General features: G+C 45.6%; 1 protein-coding gene across 1 annotated transcript in view; it reads left to right on the forward strand.

Annotated features, from left to right (window-relative positions):
* The window catches only part of LOC105560972 (SLIT-ROBO Rho GTPase-activating protein 1-like), a 49,259-nt gene extending 26,997 nt beyond the window's left edge, over positions 1 to 22,262 (forward strand). Inside the window, exons 2-14 of the mRNA XM_012010536.1 lie at positions 4,461 to 4,644; positions 6,992 to 7,157; positions 8,397 to 8,624; positions 14,254 to 14,382; positions 14,808 to 15,029; positions 15,277 to 15,552; positions 15,958 to 16,553; positions 16,632 to 16,853; positions 17,392 to 17,462; positions 17,553 to 17,733; positions 17,900 to 18,179; positions 20,916 to 21,940; positions 22,043 to 22,262. Coding sequence (XP_011865926.1) covers positions 4,461 to 4,644; positions 6,992 to 7,157; positions 8,397 to 8,624; positions 14,254 to 14,382; positions 14,808 to 15,029; positions 15,277 to 15,552; positions 15,958 to 16,553; positions 16,632 to 16,853; positions 17,392 to 17,462; positions 17,553 to 17,733; positions 17,900 to 18,179; positions 20,916 to 21,940; positions 22,043 to 22,262 — 3,800 coding nt within the window. The remainder of the gene's footprint in view (positions 1 to 4,460; positions 4,645 to 6,991; positions 7,158 to 8,396; positions 8,625 to 14,253; positions 14,383 to 14,807; positions 15,030 to 15,276; positions 15,553 to 15,957; positions 16,554 to 16,631; positions 16,854 to 17,391; positions 17,463 to 17,552; positions 17,734 to 17,899; positions 18,180 to 20,915; positions 21,941 to 22,042) is intronic.
* The last annotated feature ends 3,110 nt before the right edge of the window (positions 22,263 to 25,372 follow it).

Here is a 25,372-nt window from a genome sequence, read left to right on the forward strand (position 1 = left end):
AGTAATGCCCGGTAATGCCGCAAATCTGTACACCACAATGCCCTCAGCGTTTTCCCCCTCGTCGCAAACTGATAATGCAGTCACAATCGATCATTCGAGAAGAATCGGGACGGGATCGAAGGGGAACGAACGGCCTGCTGCACCGTACAGTCTATTTCGCTAATAGTGCCTATCGCGGTCTAGTTAATCATGGCAGGCTGCAATTCTCCGTCTTCGGCATGCTCGACGAGAGCGTCGTGATGCCTTTTCCCTCCCCCCCTCTCCTTCTCTCTCTCCCCGTGATCGACGCCCGTCGACCATTCTGGCGATCCGTTGTTACCCCCCTCGTTGGCTAGCGGCTTGTCAGTTGATGCATCCGACCACGATGATGCCCGGCATACATCGACCTCTCGCTCGTTAGATGACTAACACAGCGGGGGTGCTGCATACAGGGTGTCCCAGAAACGCCGAGTGTTCTTCCGGCCGCAGTTTCCTCGATCAATCTATGAACAGGCGACATTTTATCTCTCTGCGCTCTCGTAATTTATGAGCTTCGAATGAAAATCCTGCTCGCCAGAAATTAATCGCACATGCACTGGGAAAAATATTCGATTAAATACAATCGGGTAATCCAATTACATAACAAACGGATATATCCGACGAAGAATATAATCGGTTTTCTTATCAAACATCATCGATGAACTGCACTTCATTGGATAAATTTGATCAGATGTATCCACAATTTATGCCCATTTTTACCAGTGCAGATCAACTTTAGCCCGAGCTTTAGCCCCTAGTTTAACTAAGTCATTATCTTTTTCCAATTCCTGAAACTGGAACAAGACAGAAAGTAAGTTAAACCAAAATCAACGTTAATCTGCATTGGTAGAATTGGGCATTAATCGGAAAAATTAACCATCGGTTTATTCGAGGGGGGAAACCGCTGACCAAAATCTTGTACATACACCAATGCCCACTAATACCCAGTGGGCATTACTTTATCTTATTTTATCGTTATAATGCCCCAGCAAGGCCTAATGTCCAAACTAATGCCCAAAAAATGCCTAGTAATGCCGCAAATCTGTACACTACAATGCCCTCAGCGGTTTCCCCCTCGAGTTTATCCGGTGGAAACTTTTCTGTGTGACTTTGCCCGTTTTCTTTCCTGACAAAGGGAATTGGTCCGGAGTGTTTCGTTTTCAGTCGCCAATTATTTTAAAAATAATTCGCCAAGTTTTCCCGAAAACAAACTCTAAATCCGCCAAAGGAGCAAAGAGACCCTGTGGTTTTACGGTATACCCTGTATACAGAAGCCCCGGTTGTGTGCATTTGAGAATGCGTTTATTTACCTCCGTCGTGTGTCGGTTGCGTGTCTGCGTCTGTCCGCATTTTGGGGTCAAAGATCGCTTCGCGTCCTTTCGCGAAGGATGAATCACGCGCGCGGAAGTAAGGAGATCGATAAGACCTTCGTCCGGGTGTGCATTGAAACTCGCCCTTGGACGGGAAACCCTCGTCCGGATTCGTTATTCTCTCGGGATGTCAGGCGAAGAAAGTGAAAATTTTCCATTAATATTAATGGTCGAAATATGAGAAAAGTAAATAGAAGAAAAATAATTACTTCTACGCTATCTATAATAAAGTTATTATTATACTAGTTTATACGTACAGTAACATATATAATTTTATCACAAACGTGGTCATTTTTCAATTGTAATTTTCTTTTATGCTGAATACTATCGTGTTAAAATATTTTTATCCAAATTATTCGCAGACAATTTGCAAAATATTTATAACGAAGATAACAGAGATATAACATTAAATTTAATGTAATGACTATGGGAAGGGATGCCCTTCCCGTCCTTCAGTATCGATCCTTCCTTAGAATTATTCAAACCGAGACGGTCAAGCTTGAAATCTCGTCTTGACAATCTTCTTCACTCTTCGGAATCTATAATTTACGATGTTCCGTTGAAACTAGGAAGACCTCATTAAATAAACATGTAATATTTTTGCAAAGCCAAGATACAAATATCGAAAATTTATTAGCAGAAGGAGGTTTCCTTCGGTAAGATTAACAGCCTATCGAAGATAAAGTAAAAATAAAAAATGCTCAGAGTACCGGTACGAACTGGATAAAAACAGGCTTCATGCCTATTACACGAGGAAGAAGAAGAAGAAGACGTTAATAGTATTATAATTAAATAATTTTAATCGCAAATTCCTTCCTGCATTATGTGAAACCAGACCAATATCTCTAATCTTAAAATTACTTTAATTGACTTTTGAATATTTCTTCTTGTTAAAACTGAAATAAAATTTTCCTCTTCATCTAGTTAGCCACATGCGACGATTAAGACATGGGTCGCGACGGCAAAAAAAAACCACGGCGGTCTTTTTCATCCGCGCTTGGCGTTTCCGGGAATTAACATTTATCGTCAGTCGCCGGGGTCGCTCATAAAAGGTCCATTCGTAAGTTTCGAGGCTGAGCTACCGATGAACCGATCCGTTTAGAGCTCCCGATAATTGGTAACACGTGGAACGAACTGACATGTGGTCGAGAATGACGTTTCTCCCAGGCTTCTCTGTTTCTCCTCTTTTTTTTTTCGGGGTAACCGAACGATATTCCCGAAAACGCGAAGCGACGTCGATCTGTCAGAAAGATCTGGCCCCTATTTCGATTCGAAGTGCGCTGTTTATCGCCGGAGCCTTTTTTCCTCTCCCTCCTCTTTTAACGATTCATTCGAATCGTTGCACGGTTCGATGAAAGAAAGAGCGCCTTAAAAAACCGTCCGGCACTCCAGCTCCCGCTCCCTGCCGACGATCGTCCAATTACGTTGATTGATTGACGCTTACGCGAAGGCGGATACATGGCGAAATGGTATTTCCGTTTTACAATTAGAATCGTCTGTCAAGTCCGATATAATAAATTAGATCAAGTGACTCGCGGTAACGATAATAGTCCGAATTATCTATCCGAAAATTTGAGGGAATTGAGAGTAATCCAATCTCTCGGTCGTGCAGACAGAATAACAATTATTTGGGGAAACTAACTAGCACATTTTTGTTTTCTATTTCACTTTATTGTGACTTTGTATCGATTCGTTCACTATTTCTATTCATTTTTTACCTAGCTTTCACAAATTTATTTTGTCATTTATTTATTTGTGCTTTTTTAAATCTATTTTTATCTATTTATTTTGTTATTTATTTATGCTTTCAATTTCAATCACGCCTTCACTTTACTCGGGGGGGGGGGGGGGAACCGCTGACCAAAATCTTGTACACCTATGCCCACCAATGCTCAATGGGCATTACTTTATTTTAAACTAATGCTGTTAATATTATCATTGTTGTGACTGAAGCTCAAAACGTTCCACAAATAATTGTAGACATTAATCAAACAAAATTAGATGGGTTTAAATTTATATTCCTACTTGTTCATTATCTCATGAGCCTTCTACTCAAATAAAATAATTCTCGGATTTTTTTTCGTCCGGAAAAGTTTCTGAGGGGATTTCTAAGATTTTTTTAGATCGAGAGGGAGAAAGAGAATTCTGTTCGTTCTGAGCGCACTGAAGTGAAAATTACTTTCCCTCGCATTGACGGCGGATTACGCGAACAATGTATTCGATGTGGTCACTCCACGCCGTTTATTATCGGAGTCGAAGGAAGTTTCGGAACGGAAACGAGATACGGCCGCGACAATAAATCACGTGGTACGCGCGCGCTCTCTCTCTCTTTCTCTCTCGTCTCGACAAAGTCTACGAAACGATAGATCGTTTCGCGTCGCGTACGTCGTTTATTTTTAGCTCGGTCGTCTTGCGAAGCCGAGACGTCGTTCCTCCTCCTCGTCATTGTCTTGCGGATAACATTTACGGAATACGGATTACTGGGAGGGAGGGGGAGAGAGATAGAGAGAGAAAGAAAGGGAGAGAATCGGAAGTCTCTGACACGATATCGTGTCAAAGTCCTTCCTCGCGACACCCGTCATCCCCGAGACATTATTATTCCGCGCAGCATCCGCCTCTTTGCCATTGTTAGCGTCGTCGATGCGGGAATAAAATGACTTCGACGTGACGGCGTTAAAAACCGACTAACGAAATCCGAGCGAGATCCATATCTCAAAACCGCTTTATACAATTAACTGTTAAGTCAGCGCCTACAAGATATTAGTTAAATTCGTTCTCGATCTTCGGAGAATTTCCGAGTATCGGTTTCGAAAAGATAAAAATCGATTCTAAAGACCCTGCAAAGAGCTCCAGGGAGTCCCTTTCCCTCGAAATGACCTTCGAGGTAGCAACAGGCCGATGTCGGTCTCGACTTCGAGAAAAAAAATTTATTTAGAAGACTTGGCGACGACCAATTTCCGGGGACCACTCTTGCGGGTCTTCGCGTGTATATCGTGGGACACCCGAAACGCCCGATCGCGATCGCGATCGGAACAGGCACTGATGGGGCTTTCCCCTTTTCTCTGCTTGCAGATATACGGCTACAGCTGAACGAGCAGCTGAGATGTCTCGACGTGAGGATGGAGGCACAGGTCGCCCTCGTGGCCGAGCTCCAGGATTTCTTCCGCAAAAGGGCGGAACTGGAGCTGGACTACAGCAAGTCCCTCGACAAGATGGCCAGGAGCATACAATTGAGGCATAAGGAACAGAAACAAAAGTAAGTACAGCTATTGGTTCTATTTCTAACTTTTTACACTCTTCATAAAAAAAACCCCCCATTTACAATTAGACTAAAAAGGAGGAAGATCTAGTTCACAGAAAAATTTAATTATGACATAATTTTATTATTTTGGTGGCAGCGACGATCGCAAACGCGTCAGACAATTTCGCGAATTTGCATTTGCATCATGTTGACATAATCTCTTATTATGAAATCATTTGTCATCCAATTGATATTTTAATCGTAAGAAAATTAGCCGCTTAATAGAAGAGTTAAAATAAATAATATTTATTTTAAACGTTCGCGTTTACTTTTTCACCGGGCATGCGATAAAACTAAATTAACGACGCCGGAGATTTTGTTAGCTGGATAATTTTACAAAAAGCGGAATGGCGAAAAACAAGGGAAAATAATTCTGCCGTCCATCGCGGCGTTAAATGATTAACGAAGGCGCGTTAATTAATTCGCTGTAATTCAGACGCGTGCACCACGTGTTGCACGACGCAATTGAAACGATGACGCGTTCATATAACAGCGTTACATTTGCGCTATTACATTACATCACGTTGCGCAACGCGAATTGTTTTGCGATTACATTACGCAAATTTTGATTAAATACGCTATTATATTCGAGATGTAGACCTTGATCATGCACGATTACATTTTGATCATAAAATGCATAATTAATTGGAACAGAGATCGATCCGAGACACCTTAAGTATTTATCGCAGAGCTGCTTCTACACCAAAATCAGCGACGATCGTAAATATGAGTCAATATTGGATCATTAATGTCCGGCAATGATAAAAATCAATATTTAAAATAGCACGACTAGAATAAACAGATAATATTTGATAGATTATATTCGTCAATATTAAAATCACTTAAAATATTTGGCCGACAAGATTGAAGTGTAGTCACGGCCTATTCATATCTTTGATATTTAATTTATAATAGCAAACTGATTTTGGACATTTTACGGTATGAAAATTTCGTGTATCACCGATACTTTTCACACTCTCGTGAACGCAGGAGAAAGTTAAACTCTAATTAGAGGCTCTCGTTAGAACTTCCCTTTTAACGAAGACACTTGCAGTATATAAAATTATCTCGATGTGTCACGGAGAGCGTAAAGCTATTTCGCAGTTCGTGTTACACCGGTCGTAACGTAATTGATGAATGAAGCGTCGTTGTTGGTAGACTTATGAATTCCGCTGCGTGTATCTCTCGCGATGATTTATATTTCTCGCATTTTATTCCGTAAGTAGCATTGACGCGAGATTGACATTTTCCGCGCTCCACTTTTGCGGACGGAACCGCGGACGGCATCGCATTTTTCCGCGCGTCCTACACGCGCGTGCACGGCCGTACGCCGGCACCGTTCCCGCATTCCCGCGACATGCCCCAGTTCCTTCTCGCCATTCAACCCTCAACACGCGGAGTGCCCCTTTTGTGCGCCCTATTCAACGTTTCATAAAAGGAACCCCCTCCTACCCCCCTCTCTCTCTCCCCCCTACAAATAAAATGCTCGCATAAATATATACAAATTTAATTCCTTATCCTTTTTCCCTTATCTCTTTTCTTTTGATCTCTCTCTCTCTCTCTCTCTCTCTCTCTCGCGCGCGCGCGCGCGCGCTCTCTGGCTCTCTCGCTCGCTCGCTCGCGGTATACACGCGGGTGAAACGTAATCCGTAACCACGACGACACGCTCTTTCTCCCTTCTGCACGTTTCCCTCGTTTCGCTCCGGGTGATATCGCGAATCGATAGTTCCTCTTCTTTGCGGGGGCTCCATCCGGGGTTACGCCGTCACATTCGTTCACCCTTTCGCAAGAAATATAATTATCGCGAATTGGGTTTTACGTTCGATAACCGGACGGCCTCTTTTTAGATGGCCCACTTGCGGCTTTAAAAATATCATTATTCGTAAACGTCGTTTACGATAAAATAATCCTCCAGATGCTCGTACTGTGTACCGAGAGATCCAGCGTCTCTCTTTGTTTATAGACGAAACAGATTTAGGGAGAGACGAATTCGTGATATCGAAACAATTTCAGGCAATCGTTCTATAATATCAAAGCGATCTCCGATTTGTAATCTTAATTTATCTTAAATCGAAGGATGTGTATAACGCACATTCGATACGCGCGAGCGAGCAAGTGGAACGATCGCTGTTACGCGTGCAAACGTAAGGACAGAGCGATCCGTCGTCGTTCGGGCCGCAGGACGACGCAAGCGCGACGCTCGATCGGTTCGTTAGCGGGCGATTTAATTGCCGTGTAATCACATCGATACACACATCCGGCGCCGATTCCGATATCGCCCTTATCGATCGCTTTTCCGCAGGCGGGAACAATGGCCCATGTTCTCCAGCTACGCCTGCTGGCAGCAGCTCGTGAACGAGACCAAGTCCCTTAGCAGGGACCACGCCGCCCTGTCCGAGGTCTACAGCACCCACCTCGTGGGCCGACTCAATCAGGTGATGGAGGACGTGCAGCGAATTTACAAGCGTGTGAGTGTCGTACAGCGATGTACCGTTAGGCAGCTGGTCGAGATCGCGCGATTGCATCGCCGTGTCGTGAGAAGTTCGACTGCTCCATTGTCTCGTTGAATTAATTGCCTCCGAATGTCTCCATTCCGCCGTCGCCGTCGCCGTCGCCGCGACGTTTCGCCGCAGCTTGACGGCGATGTCGATACGCACCGGGTCCTGGTTGAATGAATACTCTCTCGGAAAGGATTTACTGATAACGAGACAAGATATTTCTCACATATCTAGACTTATCACAACCTCGTTCAGTCAAAAGAAAAAAAAACTGTATTAAGATTAAATAATTTCTGTAATTTAATCATTTTTATCCGCCTCTCTCGAATTAAATAAGATTGACTTACTGTATAACATATGCAGGGTGTCCCAGGGAGAAAGGTCCATATTCTGGGAGGTAATAGTATCGGTCAGTTTAAGCAAAAATGTTCATATGTAATATATGTCCCATTTTCAAACCATTTTCAAAGGTTTAATAAGTAAGTATTAAAATTGGATCTTTGCTATAAATTTTTGCAAAAAGAAAGATAATATCCATAATGAATGTTTTTATACGTTAAACTTTTTTATTCCGCATCTCACACCCTGCGTCGGCTCTTATTGCCTTTTCTTCTTTTGTAAATTTTTGAAACTGAACATTCTGAAAAATTGATGCCGTAATAAATCTACTTTTGGATGAATACACTGATAAAAAATATCTTAATTCAAAAAAATATTAGTGTACTCAAGAAAATTATTTATTAGGCTCTTAATGGTTTGTTAAATTAAATGAAAAAGTGAGAAACAAATTAAAACATGCGTTTCTTTAATTTTCGTATTCATTAAATATCGAAGAGTAGACAATTTTAAATTAAAAAACTTTTATTTTAATTCTATAAAATGTTTGCTAAGATTTACTGTAATTTTCGCGCAGCGAAGAGAATTGGATTTCTTATTTAACAAAAATAAACATTTCATTTAAGAAATAGTATTCTATATCTCACGAAATCTTTAGTTGAATCTAGAAAATGTAATGATTTATTATAATTTAAAAAGAATGAATATTTACTTAAGTAAAAAAAATAATTTTAAGTAAATCTATTTACGTAGTTTAAAAAGATTGTTTGTCAGTGCAAGAAACCGTTTTTTACCGGGATTTTCTTCTAAAGTTTCTGCTTTTTTACCACTGTTTTAATCGCGATTATATCTTCCCGGCATGTCTTGCTACAGTGTCGCGAGATCGGCTATGAGACGCACGAGGAGATACTTCGGGTACTGCACGAGCTGCACACGACGATGAAGACCTACCAGGCCTACCAGTCTGAGTCCAGGCAAGCGGAGACGAAGCTCCGCGTCGCCGAGCAGCAGCGCAACAAACTCGAGGTGGCGAACGCGGACAGCCGTGAAAAGCTCGCGCGCAGCAAGAAGTACAAGCTCATCGAGAAGGAAGTCAACAAGGTAGGTCCGTAGAGTAGAATACACCGAAGGTCGATCTCGAGTACTTCTACGCGACAAGGGTACTCGTAACAACGCCGAAGAAGCTGCTCGACGCTTGACCCTTGCGCGCGAACTCGCGGGAGAAAGTTTACGCTCTTCTCCCCTGATCGTTTCAACCACCTGCATCGAATCGTGTTGACAAACGCATAGCCTGGCGTGGGAAATTGCGCGTTCTAGATTTCGTTTATTGTATTTTATCTTGTCCGCGGGACAGATGGGTCCTTGGACGGGCCTTTAATATCTCGCGCACGTTCTCCCTTAGTTTGAAAATTCAAACTTTGGCGTATCGTGGGCTCGACAAAATCTGACTAACACCCCGATCTAGTTCTTGATAAAAATTTCGCACGAATGACACTTGCCACAACAAAAATATTTAAAAAGAAACCTAAGCTCATTTGATGAAAATTAGGAGAAAGGTCAACTATACCAGCAAGAAGTTGTCTTTATTCTCTAAAGGCCTGTGTCCACGATGCTAGAACTAGGTCCAAGAAATGTGTAGCCAATCAACTTGCAGCTTTACGAAATAACTACCTTAAAGAAAAGAGATCTCACTGTTTAAGTTGGACCAACTGGAACGGTGGCGAGTGTTTCTAGATTCCTCCGTTAAAATAAATCTATAAATACAAAAAACACGCCGGCAAAAGACAAACGAACGGACACGATAATTTGTGTACAAAATCTAAGCTTTTCTTATTATAAATCTCGAGAGTAACGATGATAATTTAAAAAATCGATGTTTTTAAGATGGGAATAAACTTATTCCTCGATTGGGGGCGGAAAATATTTATATTCCTGCAATTTGACAGACGTGCTGTTCATATCGTCCGCGAGATAAGGGGGCTGGAGCCGTTGCTTCGATCGCACGCGAATTTATTTCTCTTTCGGGAGGCGACCGTGGCCGTGGGTAAATCTGGCATATTGCGATTTTGCGCGCGTCCTTCGGATTTTGGCACCAATATGATGACGATGACGACGTCGACAACGTGTTATGAGATGCGGTCGGTCGAGGGATTACTCGCCGGCGATCATCCGCGCGTGCGACTTTCCCTCTCGCTCCTCCTCGTCGCTCCGGCTGGCATCTGGCGCGGCGGAACGGCCGTCGCTTCTGGCGAAAGACCGACGTTGGTGATTTCACGCCAAAGACGCAGCGATTTATCGCCACGATACAACGGCAAACTCTTTCCACGACGATGAATACCGCTGACGCGAGTTCGACGCGTGTCTTCTTCGCTGTCGCGCGTCCACCAGCTGTTCTCCAAGTCGAGGCGACGCGCCGATTAGCGGGAGGTGCTTTGATACGTTTACCTATCGTACGATGATTCGTAAATATTCCCGGAAGTCACGCGGCTCTTCCGGAAAGTCAGACATAAAACTTTTCAATGCTGCAGAGGCGTTAAAAGTTTTACTATTTGATCGAGATATCTCTTTCCAATATCGATAAGTCTCATTCAGTTTCAACAAGGAGGGAATCTAGAATGTCAAGAATTTTTAAGTGGTTGTAAATATTTCGCATAAACGAGTTAGAAACAAAATGAGTGGCGAAGGCTCCAGATAAGAAATATTAAATCGGCAAGGGGAGAAGGCCAGTGTGAGCCAATAAGACCTCAGCGCTTAGTTTTAGTGTAGAAAAATTTTTTTTCCTTTGATTCAAACGTTTCGACCTCTATTCGGGTCTTCTTCAGTGAGCGAAGATAACAAAAAGTATATAAATAAATAAAAATTAAATTAATTTTTTAATGCCTGTGTCCACGATGCTAGAACTTGGTCCAAGAAATGTGTAGCCAATCAACTCGCGGCTTTTATGGAAGAGCTGCGAGTTGATTGGCTACACATTTCTCGAAACTAGAACTTAGACCAAGTTTTAGCATTGTGGACGCAGTCCTTAAAAAATCTAAATGAGTTTATGCGCGAGACAGTCTTGTAAATGTTACGAATTTAGCGTAATGAAACGGAATGAGATTATTTATTTTATGAATTGGTTTCTTAATAATGAAATTAGTTTTACAAGCCGATAACTGGCGCTTGAGGCTCGCAGAGATCGAGAGATCGGGCGTTCTTTGTTCGTCGCGTCCCTTTAAAGTGAGGCATCTCGCGTGGCTGGAAGTTCGCGTGTCTGGCCTTCGTCGATGCGATTGAAAGGAAATTGAAAGTACAGCTGGAACGAGGCTGGAGCGCCATCCGCTGCGTCTTAATAATTTCGTTTCACGAGCGCAACGAAATTCAGCGTTCATTACGGTTCTACTTAGTGGCCGCGCCGCTAATTTCCTCCGTCACAATTTAGCAATAAGGACATCGTTAAGATCAACCGCCAGATCCGTTCTCGCCGGTGAGGAAACGTGCAAAATAAAATTGGACGACCAGTCTTCAGAGCAATTGCGTGCAATAAGAATTAACGAGTTCTGCAGTCCTCCTTCAGTAGATTGAGAGCTTTGAAAAATCTACGACTGCGTTACAGCGTGCAGCGAGGAAGCTTTGAGAGACTTTATCCGTCTCAGAAAGGATTTCTGGTTGTCAATTCTGTATCCTACACAAAATTAAAAGTGCTGAAAGTGAGTAGCTTTGTCTGTTTCTAACTGTCCCCTTAAAAGAGACAGAGCCGCTCACTTTTAGCATTTTCACTATGTTGCAAGATACAGAATTGTCCCCCTGATAACAAGACAAACAAGGGGGAAACCGCTGACCAAAATCTTGTACACCAATGCCCACTGATGCCCAGTGAGCATTACTTTATCTTATTATCTTAGTTTATCTTATTTATCTTGTTTTATTTTATTTTATCTTTATAACGCTCCAGCAAGGCCTAATGTTCAAACTAATGCCCCAAAAGTGTCTATGTTTGTGCGTGTGCGTGTGTTAAAGCTAAATCCCGAGTGACTCTTGTAAGCAATGGCAGTAGGAAAAACAATATCGTGTACCGTTGGCTTTACTATATTGAGATAAGGACAACGTATGCATTATTAGGCTTATACGTTCTCACATTTAGGATAAATCTCGACGTATTATAACGCGCACACCAATATCGTTTTATTCAAGATTTGAGAATTTTTTAATTTAAGATAAAAATATTCCTGTCTTAATAAATGATTGTCGCTGTATTCTACTTTATGGTAAATCGAAGCGTACTAGCATCGGATCCGAAAATCGTTTTTGTGCCTCGTCGCGCGAATTGCACTCCAGAAAAACGCATGAACGAGTTTCCGAAGGATCGGAGAGATCGCGTTCCGGATTCGAGACGGTGATCCGTTCGATTCCGTGAATTGTAACGGCGCACGGCACGAGATAGTAGTCGACGGTGGACAAAAAGCGGAACAATTGCTGGACTGATGACGCGAACGCCTAATTCGGACATCCTGGCGACTGGCCTGAATATCGGGGTCTGGGCAACGCACACCGTCGTCTCCCATGGCACCTGTCGGCGAGCGATTTTCGTCGATCCGCCACTTTATCGGCGATATTTTCGTGCGGCCGTCATTTCCGCCCGATAATGCGCACGTAGCGTGCGACGAGGAATATAAAACGCCAACGATCGCGGCGCGAATCAAATCTTTATTGGCGTGGAAAGCGCACCGGCGCAATAATAATCCTCGTGCCGACAGCGACTGTAAATCACGCGGTGCGTGATAACGGGGCTATTAGGAGGCAGGGTACTTCGACAACAACTATAGCTCTGAAGTATACTTCGACGTTGTAATATTCGCAATTGGTCACTGAGAAAAAAAGTCCGTGACAATTGGTGGCATATATTGTTTTTATTTCACTAAAATAAACGTTATATGTCACAAATAAATTTTCAAAGACTTCTTTTCTCAGTGTTCTTACACAGAAACACTTGTTTCGCTGCATTTTTCAAAGCTAACGCTACACCCACGGAAAGGATTTCCGAACGAAATGCCATGGATTGATCATACAACAGGATGTAGCGAAAATAATATTTCTTATTAAAAAAAGTGTAGAATAAAATGTTGACGCGTGCTTTTTAAACACATCGAGAGAAAATTTATTCTAAACGTGAGAATGTATAAATTTATAGACATGTGTTACCCTTATCTCAAAAAGTAAGTCAATCTTATTTAATTCGAGAGAGGAGAATAGGAAATATTGAATTAATATCAATACCATTTTATACTGTTTTACTACGCGAGGCTGCGATAAGTTCGAATGTGTTGAAAACTTTATAGATTTTTTGTTATGAGAAGTTCTTTTTGAGAGGGAACTGTCGTGCAAACCAATCGTGGAATTAGAATCGAGCCGAAAGAAAGAAGCCTTCTTTGTGCGTTATTCAATCGCCTAATTAATAAATTCGTTCACGAAGCGTTTACCGTTGGTTGAAATTATATCAATTCCCGCGGACCAATCTCGTTTTCCTCCTCGGAACTTTTTCAATTACCTCTAAGATTCTTTGGGTCTAAAATTCCTTCACTAAAGCTCCCGGGGTATTTCTCACGGGATCGAGAAGACTTAAAATTTCAATTCATTCAAGAGATGCCAGGAAGGAGCGTTTGCTGGTCCATATTTCCATTCGGTGACAAATGCGTTTGCGTCCGTATATTCTAGCAGGGCCATATGCTTCGTCGTTTTGTTCGCATGAGTCAAAGGTCCCCGCGGGGACCTCGAAGCGTCTCTCCGGCCGACAACTAGGAAGATATCATCCACTTCGTGGAGTGAATCGTGAGAGGACGTTAGGAAATCCGTACGACGCGTGGTGTATCTCCCTTCAAGCCCTTCCTTTTTTTTCCCCTAAGCCTCTTTCCAATCCGAACAGACGTCGACTGAGAATTTAGGGCCGACTTGCCGGCGGGCTTTTTTGCCGAGCACATGCAACTCGATGGAAAAATAAATAGCGGTCCCCCTCAAGCAGCGCGGTTATAAGTGCGATAAGACAGACGGCTAAAACGGCCTGGAAGCGAAAGGGATATCGAGAGGACATGGGAGAGGAGTATGGAAGTCAGACGATTGTACTGTCAAAAAAAATTGTATTTTAATTTGTTAAAAATATGCCCGCAAAAATTTTTGTGTTAAATACTCAACACATTCATATGTTAACCCTTTCGAGACTGCGGGTGCACATATGTACCAATTAGTAACACAGGACTGAAAATAATTTTCGCTATTTTTTAATTATCTAAATTAATTAGGGCTACTCTGCATGAAAAAAATACCGTCTTGAAAGGGTTAATTTAACATTGCTGTAGTGTTAATTGAACTCGAGTGTTAAATTATTAAAACAACTGGGAAATAATACAGTGTAATAGATAACCTACGTAGTTGGAAGAATTATGAAAATGTGGTTGGCTCCTAAAATGATAAAAATTCTAGTGAGATTGTGGTAACGGGAGCACAGGATAGCCATGTAAGCGACTTGTCCGGCGGAACGAGGATCTTAATTGTGATAATATGAGAAGCGATAACGTAAGCAATCCTTGGGGAGAAAAGCGAGACGAGGAAACGACGTCCCGGGGATCGGCGGGGTCAATTAATACGCTGGTCGGCGCGCCGTCGATTAATGAGATTAATTAGGCTGGTCTCTCCCGCCGCTCGGTCGGGGTTTCGTTGTATCGTTGTCTCTAATCCGGCGTATTCCATGTTCCAGAGGAAGAGCAAGTACCAAGAAGCGAAGTTGAAGGCGCTCAAGGCGAGAAACGAGTACATCTTGTGCCTGGAGGCTTCAAACACGACGATACACAAGTACTTCGTCGACGACCTGTCCGATCTCATCGACGTAAGTTTCTCGTCCATACTCGTACTCGCACGTGCACCCCGTTGGCCCCGCGGCCGCGCTTTCACCAGCTTCCATAATCGTTGTACTTATTCGTTGCGTTGTAACGTTACGATATAAATAAAAATCTCAGTCGGGTTGAATTTATACTCTGCCATTTAACAAATCGCGTATCCAACGATTCACTTAAAAGTGAGGAATAACGACGAAGAAAAGGCAAGCTAAACATAAGAGCAATAAAGAAAGATAGTTGAAAGACTATACATGATTTATTGGTTTCTACCTTTGGTTTTCTACCTTTTTAATTATTAATACAATATTTTATATATATAATATTGTATTAATAATTAAAAAATATATATCCAATTAATTTCACGTCGCAAGAGGATAAATAAAAAGTGAATGTGTATTTGTGTCCACCTTCGCAGTGCATGGACTTTGGATTTCACAATTGCATAGCAAGGGCACTGCTGATGCATTGCAGCGCGGAGGAGGGTAGGCAACGTTCCCTACAATCTGGCGCCGAACAATTAGCTGCGTGCGTCGGTGCGCTCGACTCCCGGGCGGATAAGCAGAGATTCCTGGAGTCTCATCACGCGGCTTTCATGATTCCCAAGAAGTTTGAGTTCCAAGGACAGCGTGGAGATGAGGTACGAAAGACAAAGGGAAAGAAAGAGAGAGAGAGAACTACTTGGAACTTTGTTAACTTCACCGCCTTTTAATTAAACAGCAATATATAAATTACGACGATTTTATTCCTAACGCTGTTTTAATGAAGTAACATAGTTAATAATAGCTGTAAAAGTTGAAGAGATTACGAACAATGTTCTGACTCTTGCCGGAATTTCTTTGTAGCTGATTGTCGCTGCTAAAGCTGCTTTGTTTCTTCTTTGATAGACGCCCGAGCCCGAACTGCAGAAGATGCTGCACTCGGAGATGGAACAGCGACTGCAGCAGCTTCAGCAGAGGGTGACGTCGCTGCGAACCGAGTCGGAGGAGGTGTGGAAGACCCTGGAGACGGCGGAGGCGAGTCTGCTCGAGATGCTGACCGCCAAGGATTACGATTGCTCGAGATACTTCGGCGAGAATGCCGTACCTACGTCCAGGCCGCCGGAGACGCTGCAGATCAAGTTGCGAGCTGACAGACAGGAAACTGAAGAATTCTACCTCACGGTAAATTTTATAAGAGCGTTCTGTCTCCGTCTTCTTCGCGGCGAAAGAAAGACACATGCTTTCGAAGGATAGAGCACGAGCAAGGAAAAAGAAGTAGAAAACAGCCGACGTATTTATTATTTTTCCGAGACAAAATTCATATTGAAATCTTTGAAAAAGTAGAACTCCAAAAATAGAACGTATACGATTATTATCCCATTTCTTTTGTATCATTTACATGTGACGTTTGAAAGAACTACGCTCTACGTTTTTGTTCGTTTTACCAAAAGATTATTAATATAATACATACAAAAATTACGTCAGTACATTGAATATTCAGATAAATTACATGAATCGTAAAAATAGCCTTTGGTGTGAGACGGAAATTCACAAAGCTCACATTATCCTTAACGTTGATGCTTGTAGAAATTCAGGGAGTACCTTCTCGGCACGTCGAGAATAGCCAGGTTAGACGCGAAACAGGAGTACATCCGACAGAGCCTGCTGGATGGCTCGAACGCCAGCCCGAATCCGTCAATTTCCGCGACGAAGCAGAAGCAAGCGCGCCGCAAGCGGATCGGTCGTCTGCAGATGAACGGCCAGCCGAAGCTGTTTGGCGGCTCGCTCGAGGAGTACCTGGAGAGCACGAATCAGGAGATACCGCTGATCATGAAGAGCTGTATCCGTGTCATCAATCTGTACGGCTTGCACCATCAGGGTATCTTTCGCGTGTCGGGCTCGCAGGTGGAAATCAATAACTTCCGCGAATGGTTCGAGCGCGGCGAGGATCCACTTGCAGATGTCACGGACGCTTCGGATATCAACAGCGTCGCCGGGGTGCTGAAACTCTATCTGAGGGAGCTGCGCGAGCCCCTTTTCCCCATTATTTACTTCGAGCATCTGATGGAGCTGGCGCAGCTGGAATCGAAGCAAGACTTCGTCAACAAGATGAAGGAGCTGATCGCGAGTCTGCCGCGACCGGTTGTGATCGTCATGCGATATCTTTTTGCCTTCCTTAATCAGTGAGTATTGTCGCGCCGCGACGAATTCGTGTACGAGATTCCGCCGGACTTTTCAAGCCTGGTCTTATACTTAAACAGCCTGTCGGAATTCTCGGACGAGAACATGATGGATCCGTACAACTTGGCCATCTGCTTCGGCCCGACCTTGGTACCCGTTCCGGAGGACAAGGATCAGGTTCAGTATCAGAATCAGGTCAACGAGCTTATCAAGAATATCATCACGTTCTGCGAGGAGATTTTCCCAGAGGATATTGGGGGCACCCAATACGAAAAGTACATCAGCAGAGAACCCGACGACGTGTAAGTAGACAGAAATTGATATATTTGTCACGAGATACTACGACAACTTAAGGTGGTTGTACCCTAAATTAAAAGTCTCACAAATCTTCTGAAAATTTGAAAAGAAATTAATTCAAATATTGTAGCATGTCTGTGTTAAATCTCAAGTCGATCCACCGTACAGATTCTGAGGTATAGCCGTTTAAACTGTACGATTTTTAATATCATTTAACATTACGGTAATGGCGACGGCGAACAAAACCTCACGAGCAACGAATTTCGCTCTAGCAATTGAATTAGTCTCAAAACACGTACAAAAATCTGAGAAAAATTAGTTCTTATTATCCGTATTTTTTACTATCAATATTTTGGATATTTGTGATGTTTATTAAATGAACTTTATTTTGACTTATGGAGTCAGGGTACAACCACCTTAAGATTAAGTGTATATAAAAAACACTATTAAAGAATCTAAGAGACCTAGCGATGTTTTTATCAGTCCTTAGGCATTTGTTGAATCTTTTTTGTTGCTTGGTCACTGACACGATTCATAATTTAGGGACGTTGGAGATTCGCCGACGGATCAAGTTCAGGAAGACATGGACTCGGAGGTTTACCCGTCTGAAGATGGTAACGCAATTTTTTTTTTTCGAAAGTATTCCAGACCTCGCCGAATTAGAAAACATTCGCACGAAGCGTAATTTATTTGTCTTCCTTTAGAATCGGAGAATCTTGAAGCTACGGCGCAATTTGATTTCAACGCGAGATCCGAGAGAGAGCTGAGCTTCAAGAAGGGCGACACTCTGACATTATACACGCAGGTCAGCAACGATTGGTGGCGAGGCGCTCTAGCCGGCAGAGAGGGACTGATTCCTGACAAATATATTATGCTCAAGATAAAGTTAGTACTAGTATTTTCATCGCGACAAGTTACATTTTAATGTTAAACGGGAAATCCATCAAGGTGGTTACTTAAGTTAAATTATTACGTGTGTTGATTCGCGATTTAAATCCAAATCTAATCGGTTTCTAAACGCTTTGCCGGGCACTCTTTGCGTTTTTCTCAGGGATGAGGAGCGTGAGAAGGAACTTTTAAAGTCGTCCAGCGAGGAATCTATGCGTAGAAGAGCGTCGAGCTCGGCGGACAGCATGCTGTCGAGCAACAACTCGCCACTGATGGGTCCGTCGGCGAATCCGAGTACCTGGTCGTCCGGCGCGGCGTCCGACATGTCATCCGCCACGACGAACATAATAACGGACAATAGTAACGCCAGCGGTATTATCGCGTCCGTAGTGACGAATGTGCCCTGCATCTCGTCGTCGGCGCAGCCGATCATCAGTCGAGAGGTATTGGAAACCACCGTTTAGTAGTTGATCTGAATTAATCTGTGCCCGATTCTTTTCCTCTTCGTGTTCGTCTTGGCTTTTTTTTGGCGTGTACTGTCGCACTGTTGCATACCGACGCACCGATTTACCGACTAGCGGATTTTCATCGTCTCTGTACTCTTCACGACGCACACTCAGGCGCACAACTGCTCGAGCTGCAACATGTTTATTTGTTTTTTTCCTCGTCTCCTTATTACGCTCTCGAGCGAGCGAAACCGCGAGTCTGGAATGCACAACGTAGATCGGCGACACGAAATCTCTCTTGCCTTCGCACTGCACCTACGTATCGGATCCACGCATCGCTTCGTTCGTGTAATCCGCGCGAATCTCTCGCGTCCGAGTGCAAAGTGCTCTCCGTTCTCCGTTGACGAGTTCGAGAGTTGACCGAAAAGAAGACGGAGTTCAGTGACTGAATAAACTCGCGCTGTCATCCATCACGAGATGTACGCGATACTCGTTTACCGCCGCGATTCCGAGGCGTACACACGCGTCCTGAATTTGCTAGAGGGGTCTTCGGAGATGTGGCCACACCGCGTCCACACGATAGTCTATCAAGCTATGTCGAGTGAGACATCAAGCATCGCTCTCAAGTCGCGCTGCTGACATATTATTCCTACTTTATTCGGTGAAATGGGACAGGCGAGAGAGGTATCGAGCGCGCGGACCCGGAGAGCTCGGTAGGAGGAGCAGTCGCCCGGCGAACAAAAGGTCTCGGGTTCGAATCTTGACCTCGCCCGTTATTTTTCTTGTCGAAAAGTTATCGCGCGGCGCGTCTTAGTGCCTGCATTCCCGAAGATACCAACCTCTATTGTCACGGAGAGTTTCGCGGCTAGACCCGACACGGAATCGGGGAAGAGACGATGAAACGTAGGAGAGGCACTTGACGCGAAAGAGAGCGAGGGAGACGTTTTTATTTTAAGTTAACTTAAATTTCGGAAACGAGTACTTTGTAGGACTTTATACGAGTTTGTACGATATTGTCTGTAAATAAAATATACATGTTCATTTTGTGCTGCATGTCCCGCCTTGTGGTTGTTCTTGTCTTGTGCTCCGCCTTGTGTCCTCCGTTGCACCGTCTTACTGTGTGCGTGTGTGTGTTTTTTGTTTTTAAATCTTCCTCTTTGCGTTGATTTTTTTTCCCTTTCTTGTCAAACGATTGTTTTAACGGTTGGGATGGTTGATGTTTTTCCAGATATACGTTTAGTCTCTTGGCCCTTTAGTTGGCGAGAAAAGCCATGCCGTTTCGCGCCGCGCGCATATCCGCAGGGCGAAACGCGGACTAAAAACTGTTCGATAAAACTGGCAACGCCAGTTTGTCAGTCGCGCGATTAAGCTACTTTCTTATTCATTGTCGCGTTGTGTCGTCAAGTCGCGGGACTTGGGATCTCGGCGGCAAAGTGTGTTTCTCAAGCTCTTTTTTTCCTTTCTCTCTCTTTTTTTTTATTATTATTTTTTTTCCTTCGTCGATTCTGTGAGAGTCTCCTAGAGTTTCTTCGTAGAGCGAATTCTCCCTCTTCGGTCTGTAGATGAGATCAAAAGGAATGCCGCTCGCGCGGGGGGGCCTGCTTGTCTCCAGCGGATATCCTTTCGGCCTCCGAGGTGAGTAAAGAGAGCAATCTCACCCATAGCCTTATGTAGCCACTATTAACTTCCCCCGGGGCGGTAAAGAGCGAAAAACGAAGGAGGTAAACTAATTCATCGTTCATCATAAGCCGGTTACGTGCGCCCGCTTGCGTGTCTGCTTCAGTTTTACGAGCAGTTTTTAATCCTCAAGCGGTACCGTCCCATGTGTGTGTACCTCATCCCTCGACACACTTGTGCGTCGACTTGCATGCGAGCGGCTGTAAGTGTCCGGGAGAATTGCGGTAGTTTTACAGACGCCATTTTGAACCCACCAAGTACCTTCGCTAGATACAACATTTCGGCCGTTGGATGGGGAATCTCTCGGGGACCAATTGTTCTATTAATGTACCTTGTTCGATCACGCAGTCTGCACCCCCTCCCCCCCCTCATTCGGTAATTACACATGTACCTCACGTTACATCGTGCAGTTGTAAATTACTCACTCGCCCCAATTTTCATCTGTACACATTGTTACATGGAAAACTATGTACGTAGGGTGTCCCACTACCATTGGATGACCTTTCTGGAGTCTTTTACAAATTTGTCGTCGACGCCTTCCCTTGTGGAAATTTTAACAGCTCGTCTCTGTTGTGCTCTTTTCCTCGAGATTAAATACATGAACAGCTTAAATTGCAACTTTAAAATTCAGCCTAGGCAAAGTTGAAAGAATGAAACCACGATAGAGTTTCGGGAAACCCGATTCGTTGATAGTCTTCTCGTTTCGCAAATTAATTCGTTAATGAAATAAAAATGATGAGAACGTTTCGGAAGAATAGCGAGTGCCTTCGTCCGCGAACGCACGCCCGAAAGTACATCCATCGGTGGCGAGGCGCCCTGAGTGCAGAAGAATAAGAGGAGACGTGACTCGATATTAACTCGACAATAATTCGTGTCTCATTGCAGCGCGCTCGACCGCTGATAGGTCAAGACGGCGTAGTATCTGCGTATTCCCCGCAATAGTAAACGAGACCCGTCTGTCGGCTTCGCTCAGGCAACACACACTCATTTAGTCCCCGCGCGCGCGCGCGCGCGCGCTTGAAGCCTCGCTACGATTGTTCCCGTGAATGTTTGCAGGCTGATTCCGTGGCTGCGTCGAGGTCGGCCAGGGCGTCCACCCCTACGGAGGACGAGAAGCGCTCGGAGCAGCACGGACGGAACGGCGCGGACGACGTTCTCCTGGTCGCCCTGGAGAACAATGTCGACTGCATCGACGGCTCCGCAAGTTCTGCTCAGCAGCAACGAGGCGGCGGCGGCAACGAGGAGGTCGCGCACGAGGACCTGAGCAGCATCGTGTCGGCGACGTTGTCGTCGCTGGACGGCATCGTGGCGAAACGCGGCGCCGGCCGGAAGCAACAGCACTGGAAGTCGCAGAGCGTCGGCGAGAGCGCGATAGCGCAGCAGCATCAGCAGCTGCAGCTATCGCACGCCAACTCTCTGCCGACGTCGACGATGACGACGACGCTCGCCACGATAACGGCGGCGACGACGACGGCGACCACGACGACTATCGCAACGCCGGACGACGAGTCGTCGCACCAGGAGCAACAGACGACGACGACGACCAACTTCTCGGCGAATCGCGAGCTCTGGCAGCGGCGTGCCATCTCGCAAACGCAGCCGGCCTCCAAGTCCTCGCCCTACTCCCGCGCGTCACAGGAGTTCCGCGAGATGCGGCAGAAGCACACGCCCGACCTGGTGATGGACCTGCCGCTGTCGGCGCAGGATCCGGTCGGCAACAAGTCCGCGTCGTCCAGCAGCCTGAGTAGCTCTGACGAGGAGACAATGATACCGTCGTCCCTGCTGGCGCCACAGCAACAGCAGCAGCAGCAGCAGCAGCAGCAGCAACAAGCACCACCCTTGCGAGCGGAAGCGGCGACGTCGCCGACCGGCGGGCCGGAGTCGCCGGACATGAGCACCGCCGCCGAGCGCTTTGCCAAGCAGAACCAGTGCACCCTGAAGAAGAACACAAAGACCGGGAACTCGGAGAGCGCCACGACCACCGCCGGCGGTAACAAGCTGAAGCGGATCGAGACGACGGAGCACGATGGGACGGGCGGCGTCGTCGTCGTCGAGGCGGCGGAGAACGACGAGATCGTCCGGTCGGCCAGCTCGAATCAGATCGCCGACGGCGACGGTGGTGGCGGCGGCGGCGGCGGTGGAGGAGGAGGAGGAGGTGGAGGCAGCGGAGGAATGCCGCTCAGGTCACCCCTGCCGCCGCGCTCCACCCCCAAGATCGTCGCCAAATTCGCCGACATGCATTTGACCGGCGGCAGCCAGGTGGTTTCGTCGTTCAAGCCGCAGGTCAAGGTCAAGCCGACGATCCTACGCAAACCGGTGCTGCCGTTCCCGCACCCGCACATGAGCCCCGAGCTCGCGCGCAAGATCGAGAAGCAGGCGCAAAGCGCGGAGCAGGCTAACTAGATCCTACGCGTACGATCCGTTCGCGCGTTCGTAGGCGCGCGCCTGACGCTCCGGCGAGGGACACCGTGAGGCTCCCGGCGTCGCCTCTTGGAGCCGAAAGTGATGTCAGGACCGGTCGGCGACACCGGCGCGCGTTTCGAGGGGACGCGCGAGCGATCATCTTCTGATCGCGCGTCCCCTCGGATTCGCGGTCGCTCTCGAACGATGTTACTCGACAATAACCGTTCCCTCTCGCACGCGCGCGTGGGAGACACGAATCACCGGAGGAGACGCGATTGAGAGAAAGGGAGAGGAGATGAAGCGGGCCGTCAGGCCGGGGCGTCCAGCCGTGCGTGCCGCGGGTACTTTTCGAGATTCCGCCGCACCGAGGCGCGCGTGTAGATTTTAGAGCGACGTACGAAAGCGCGGCCACCCATCGACCAGTTACTCCGCCCAGTCGCGAGGACTTGTACCGTATTAATTATCGTGCCCGGAGAAGAAAGGAAAACCGCCACGGAATAGCGACGCGGGTCGGCGCGCGCCGACCCTCGAGGCGCGCGTGCGAGCGGCGTGTCGCGAAATCGCGGCGCTATCCTCGCGGGGGCGAGTTTATTTTTTCTACAGATGTTTTCCATTTTCGCATAATTTTTTTACCAAATGATCCGCACGAAGCGACGTTTCTAGTCATCGAGCGAAGATAAGAATAAGAGAAAAAATAAGAGAGAGAGGAGTGAGAGCGCATGAGAGAGAGCGAGAGAGAGAGAGAGAAAGAGAGAAAGACGTTAGCATCGAAAAACGTGAATTTGTAACGTTGGACGACGATATAATTTATTTTTTAGTGCGTGCCCAAAATGTATACGCTAATGATATGGATTTTCCTGCTACTATCAGCTGTAACTCTTGACGAGCGTCGTTGCGAGTCGCGACGAGCGCGTCCGATGGTTCCTTTATGCGCGAGCGAGTGTCGGTGTGAGTCGAGAGAGGAAGAAGAGAGAAAGGGGAAGAAACGGAGGGAGGGAGGAGGTTGAGCATGCCGTTCCCCGTAACCGTCTCGTCCAAGACGACTCTCTGGCGGTGCTGTGATATCCCACGATATCACAGCACCGCTCCCTGCTCGTGAGTCCAGGTCCGTTTCTCGCGTTGCAGAGCGGAAGTGAGAGTGAGTGAGTGAGTGAGTGAGAAAGATATAGAGAGAGGGTTCTCTTGGGATCCTGCGAGTCCCGCGACTTTATCGTTAAGTTTATCGTAAATAGGGTACGTTACAATGTATACCGCGTGCCGATTTTAATTATAGGTACTAATTAATCCAAACAGCGATGTTCGATATATTCGAGGTAAAGACAGACAGACAGAGAGAGAGAGAGAGAGAGAGAGAGAGAGAGAGAGAGGGGGGGGGGGAGGAGGATTTAGCTAAGTGATTACGACGACGACGCAAATATTTATCGATTGACGCGAGCCGTCGCTTATTATACCAACGAGCTGGGAGGAGAAGAGGAAGGAAGAGAGGCAGAGAGAGAGAGAGAGAGGGAGAGAGAGAGAAAGAGGAGAGTTAAGAGGGACAGGAGACGACACACCCTCTGCAACCTCGATGTTACTCCCGCATCGCCAGCTCCAATCGAGGGAGGAAGAGAGAGAGAGAAGAGAAACTTGTACTCGTGATTTAACAATTATCGTATACCTGTATACGTTGACACGCGAAAGGGAGAAAAATGTATACCGGTGAGCGCGTGTATTCGCGAGGAGATCCGTTCGCTCGGCAGGACTTGCGCGAATCGACAGCGCGAATTCCAGGAGCTGCGTGTTTTAAACCCGCGCGACGCTCCCTCACTTTATGTGTGTATCGACTAAATGTTTAGCACGCGTTAAGCGGCTCCGGCGTCGCCAGCGTTATCGCGATCTTTATCACGGACGTCTCCGCATCAATGCTTCGATACTCGACGCGCGACCGCGGAGAACATTGTCGAATCCTCGCCTTCAATCCCACCGACACTTTTCTCAGACTCGGAGTTGACAGACTTTTAACGGATTTCCCTCCGACTTGCCGCCACGGCATTTAGATACTTTTCGCAATTGAAATATTGGAGCGACGCGAGGCACAAGTCTCAAAGCGAACAACGGTAACTTATAATTCACCAAGTTCTATTTTTTAAGTGACGCACGCGTTCGGGACGAATCTCTGTGGCGAAAAATCGACCTCCGCAGTCGTCTGGGAGTAAATCTGTCGTTGGGATTAACGTGACTGGCGTATCGGAGAATCGGAATACGTCGAGCAGCTCGGAGAAAAGACCCGAGATACGATAGCACTGACCGATGCGAGAATCGCTGAGATTGCAGGCGCTATACCCACCGCACCTATGAAATACCAAAGCGAAAAAAAAAAGAATACGCCCCTCGCCCACGTTGACTTGTACAATATAATTTCGTGATTATATCGATCCTCTCGTAATCGGTTTCCAAAGCGTTGTCCCGTCGTTCCCTCCTTTTCTTTTCTTTTTCAAATCGTCTTACATTCGCGTACTGCGTGTTTTGTAATCTCCCCGATACTTTTCTCTTTTTTTTTTACACGGCGCCGACCGCGCGCCGGGACGATAACGATTTTTTAAACGAATCCGTAATTTAATACGCGTATAATTTAGTGTAGCCACGTCTTATCAGTGGATGATCCGAGAGGAGCGTAATAGCTTAATCGATAATATCTCCCATTAAGGCTAATGACACATATGGATATCGTAATAAACGAACTTACAGGCTATACTATTATATCACGAGCGAGGCTCATTCGTCTGCAGACTCCATTCGCATCCATCCCGACTTTGCGTCCCGACAACTCGATTCTCACACGACGGCTCGCGGCTTTCCTTCTACATCTCTTTTTTTTATTCTTTATATCATTGAAATATACAATCGATTTTTAATTTTTTAATTTTCATTAGCAGCATTACCGAAGATGAAGTAAAACCAAATGCTCGCAAAGTTAAGCTACCAGAACGAACTGGATAAAACAGGCTTTAAGCTTAAGGGGATGCTGGAGTGATTCTGCACTTTCGCACCTTTCGCACTTAAAACTGTCTGTTTCGTGGAAAGATTTGTGTAATACACAAATTAAATGGCACGTGTACAGATGATCGAAA

This window comes from Vollenhovia emeryi, unplaced genomic scaffold (assembly GCF_000949405.1).
Source record: "Vollenhovia emeryi isolate VEMERY1.0 unplaced genomic scaffold, V.emery_V1.0 DF939216.1, whole genome shotgun sequence".
Classification (NCBI taxonomy): Eukaryota; Metazoa; Arthropoda; class Insecta; order Hymenoptera; family Formicidae; genus Vollenhovia; species Vollenhovia emeryi.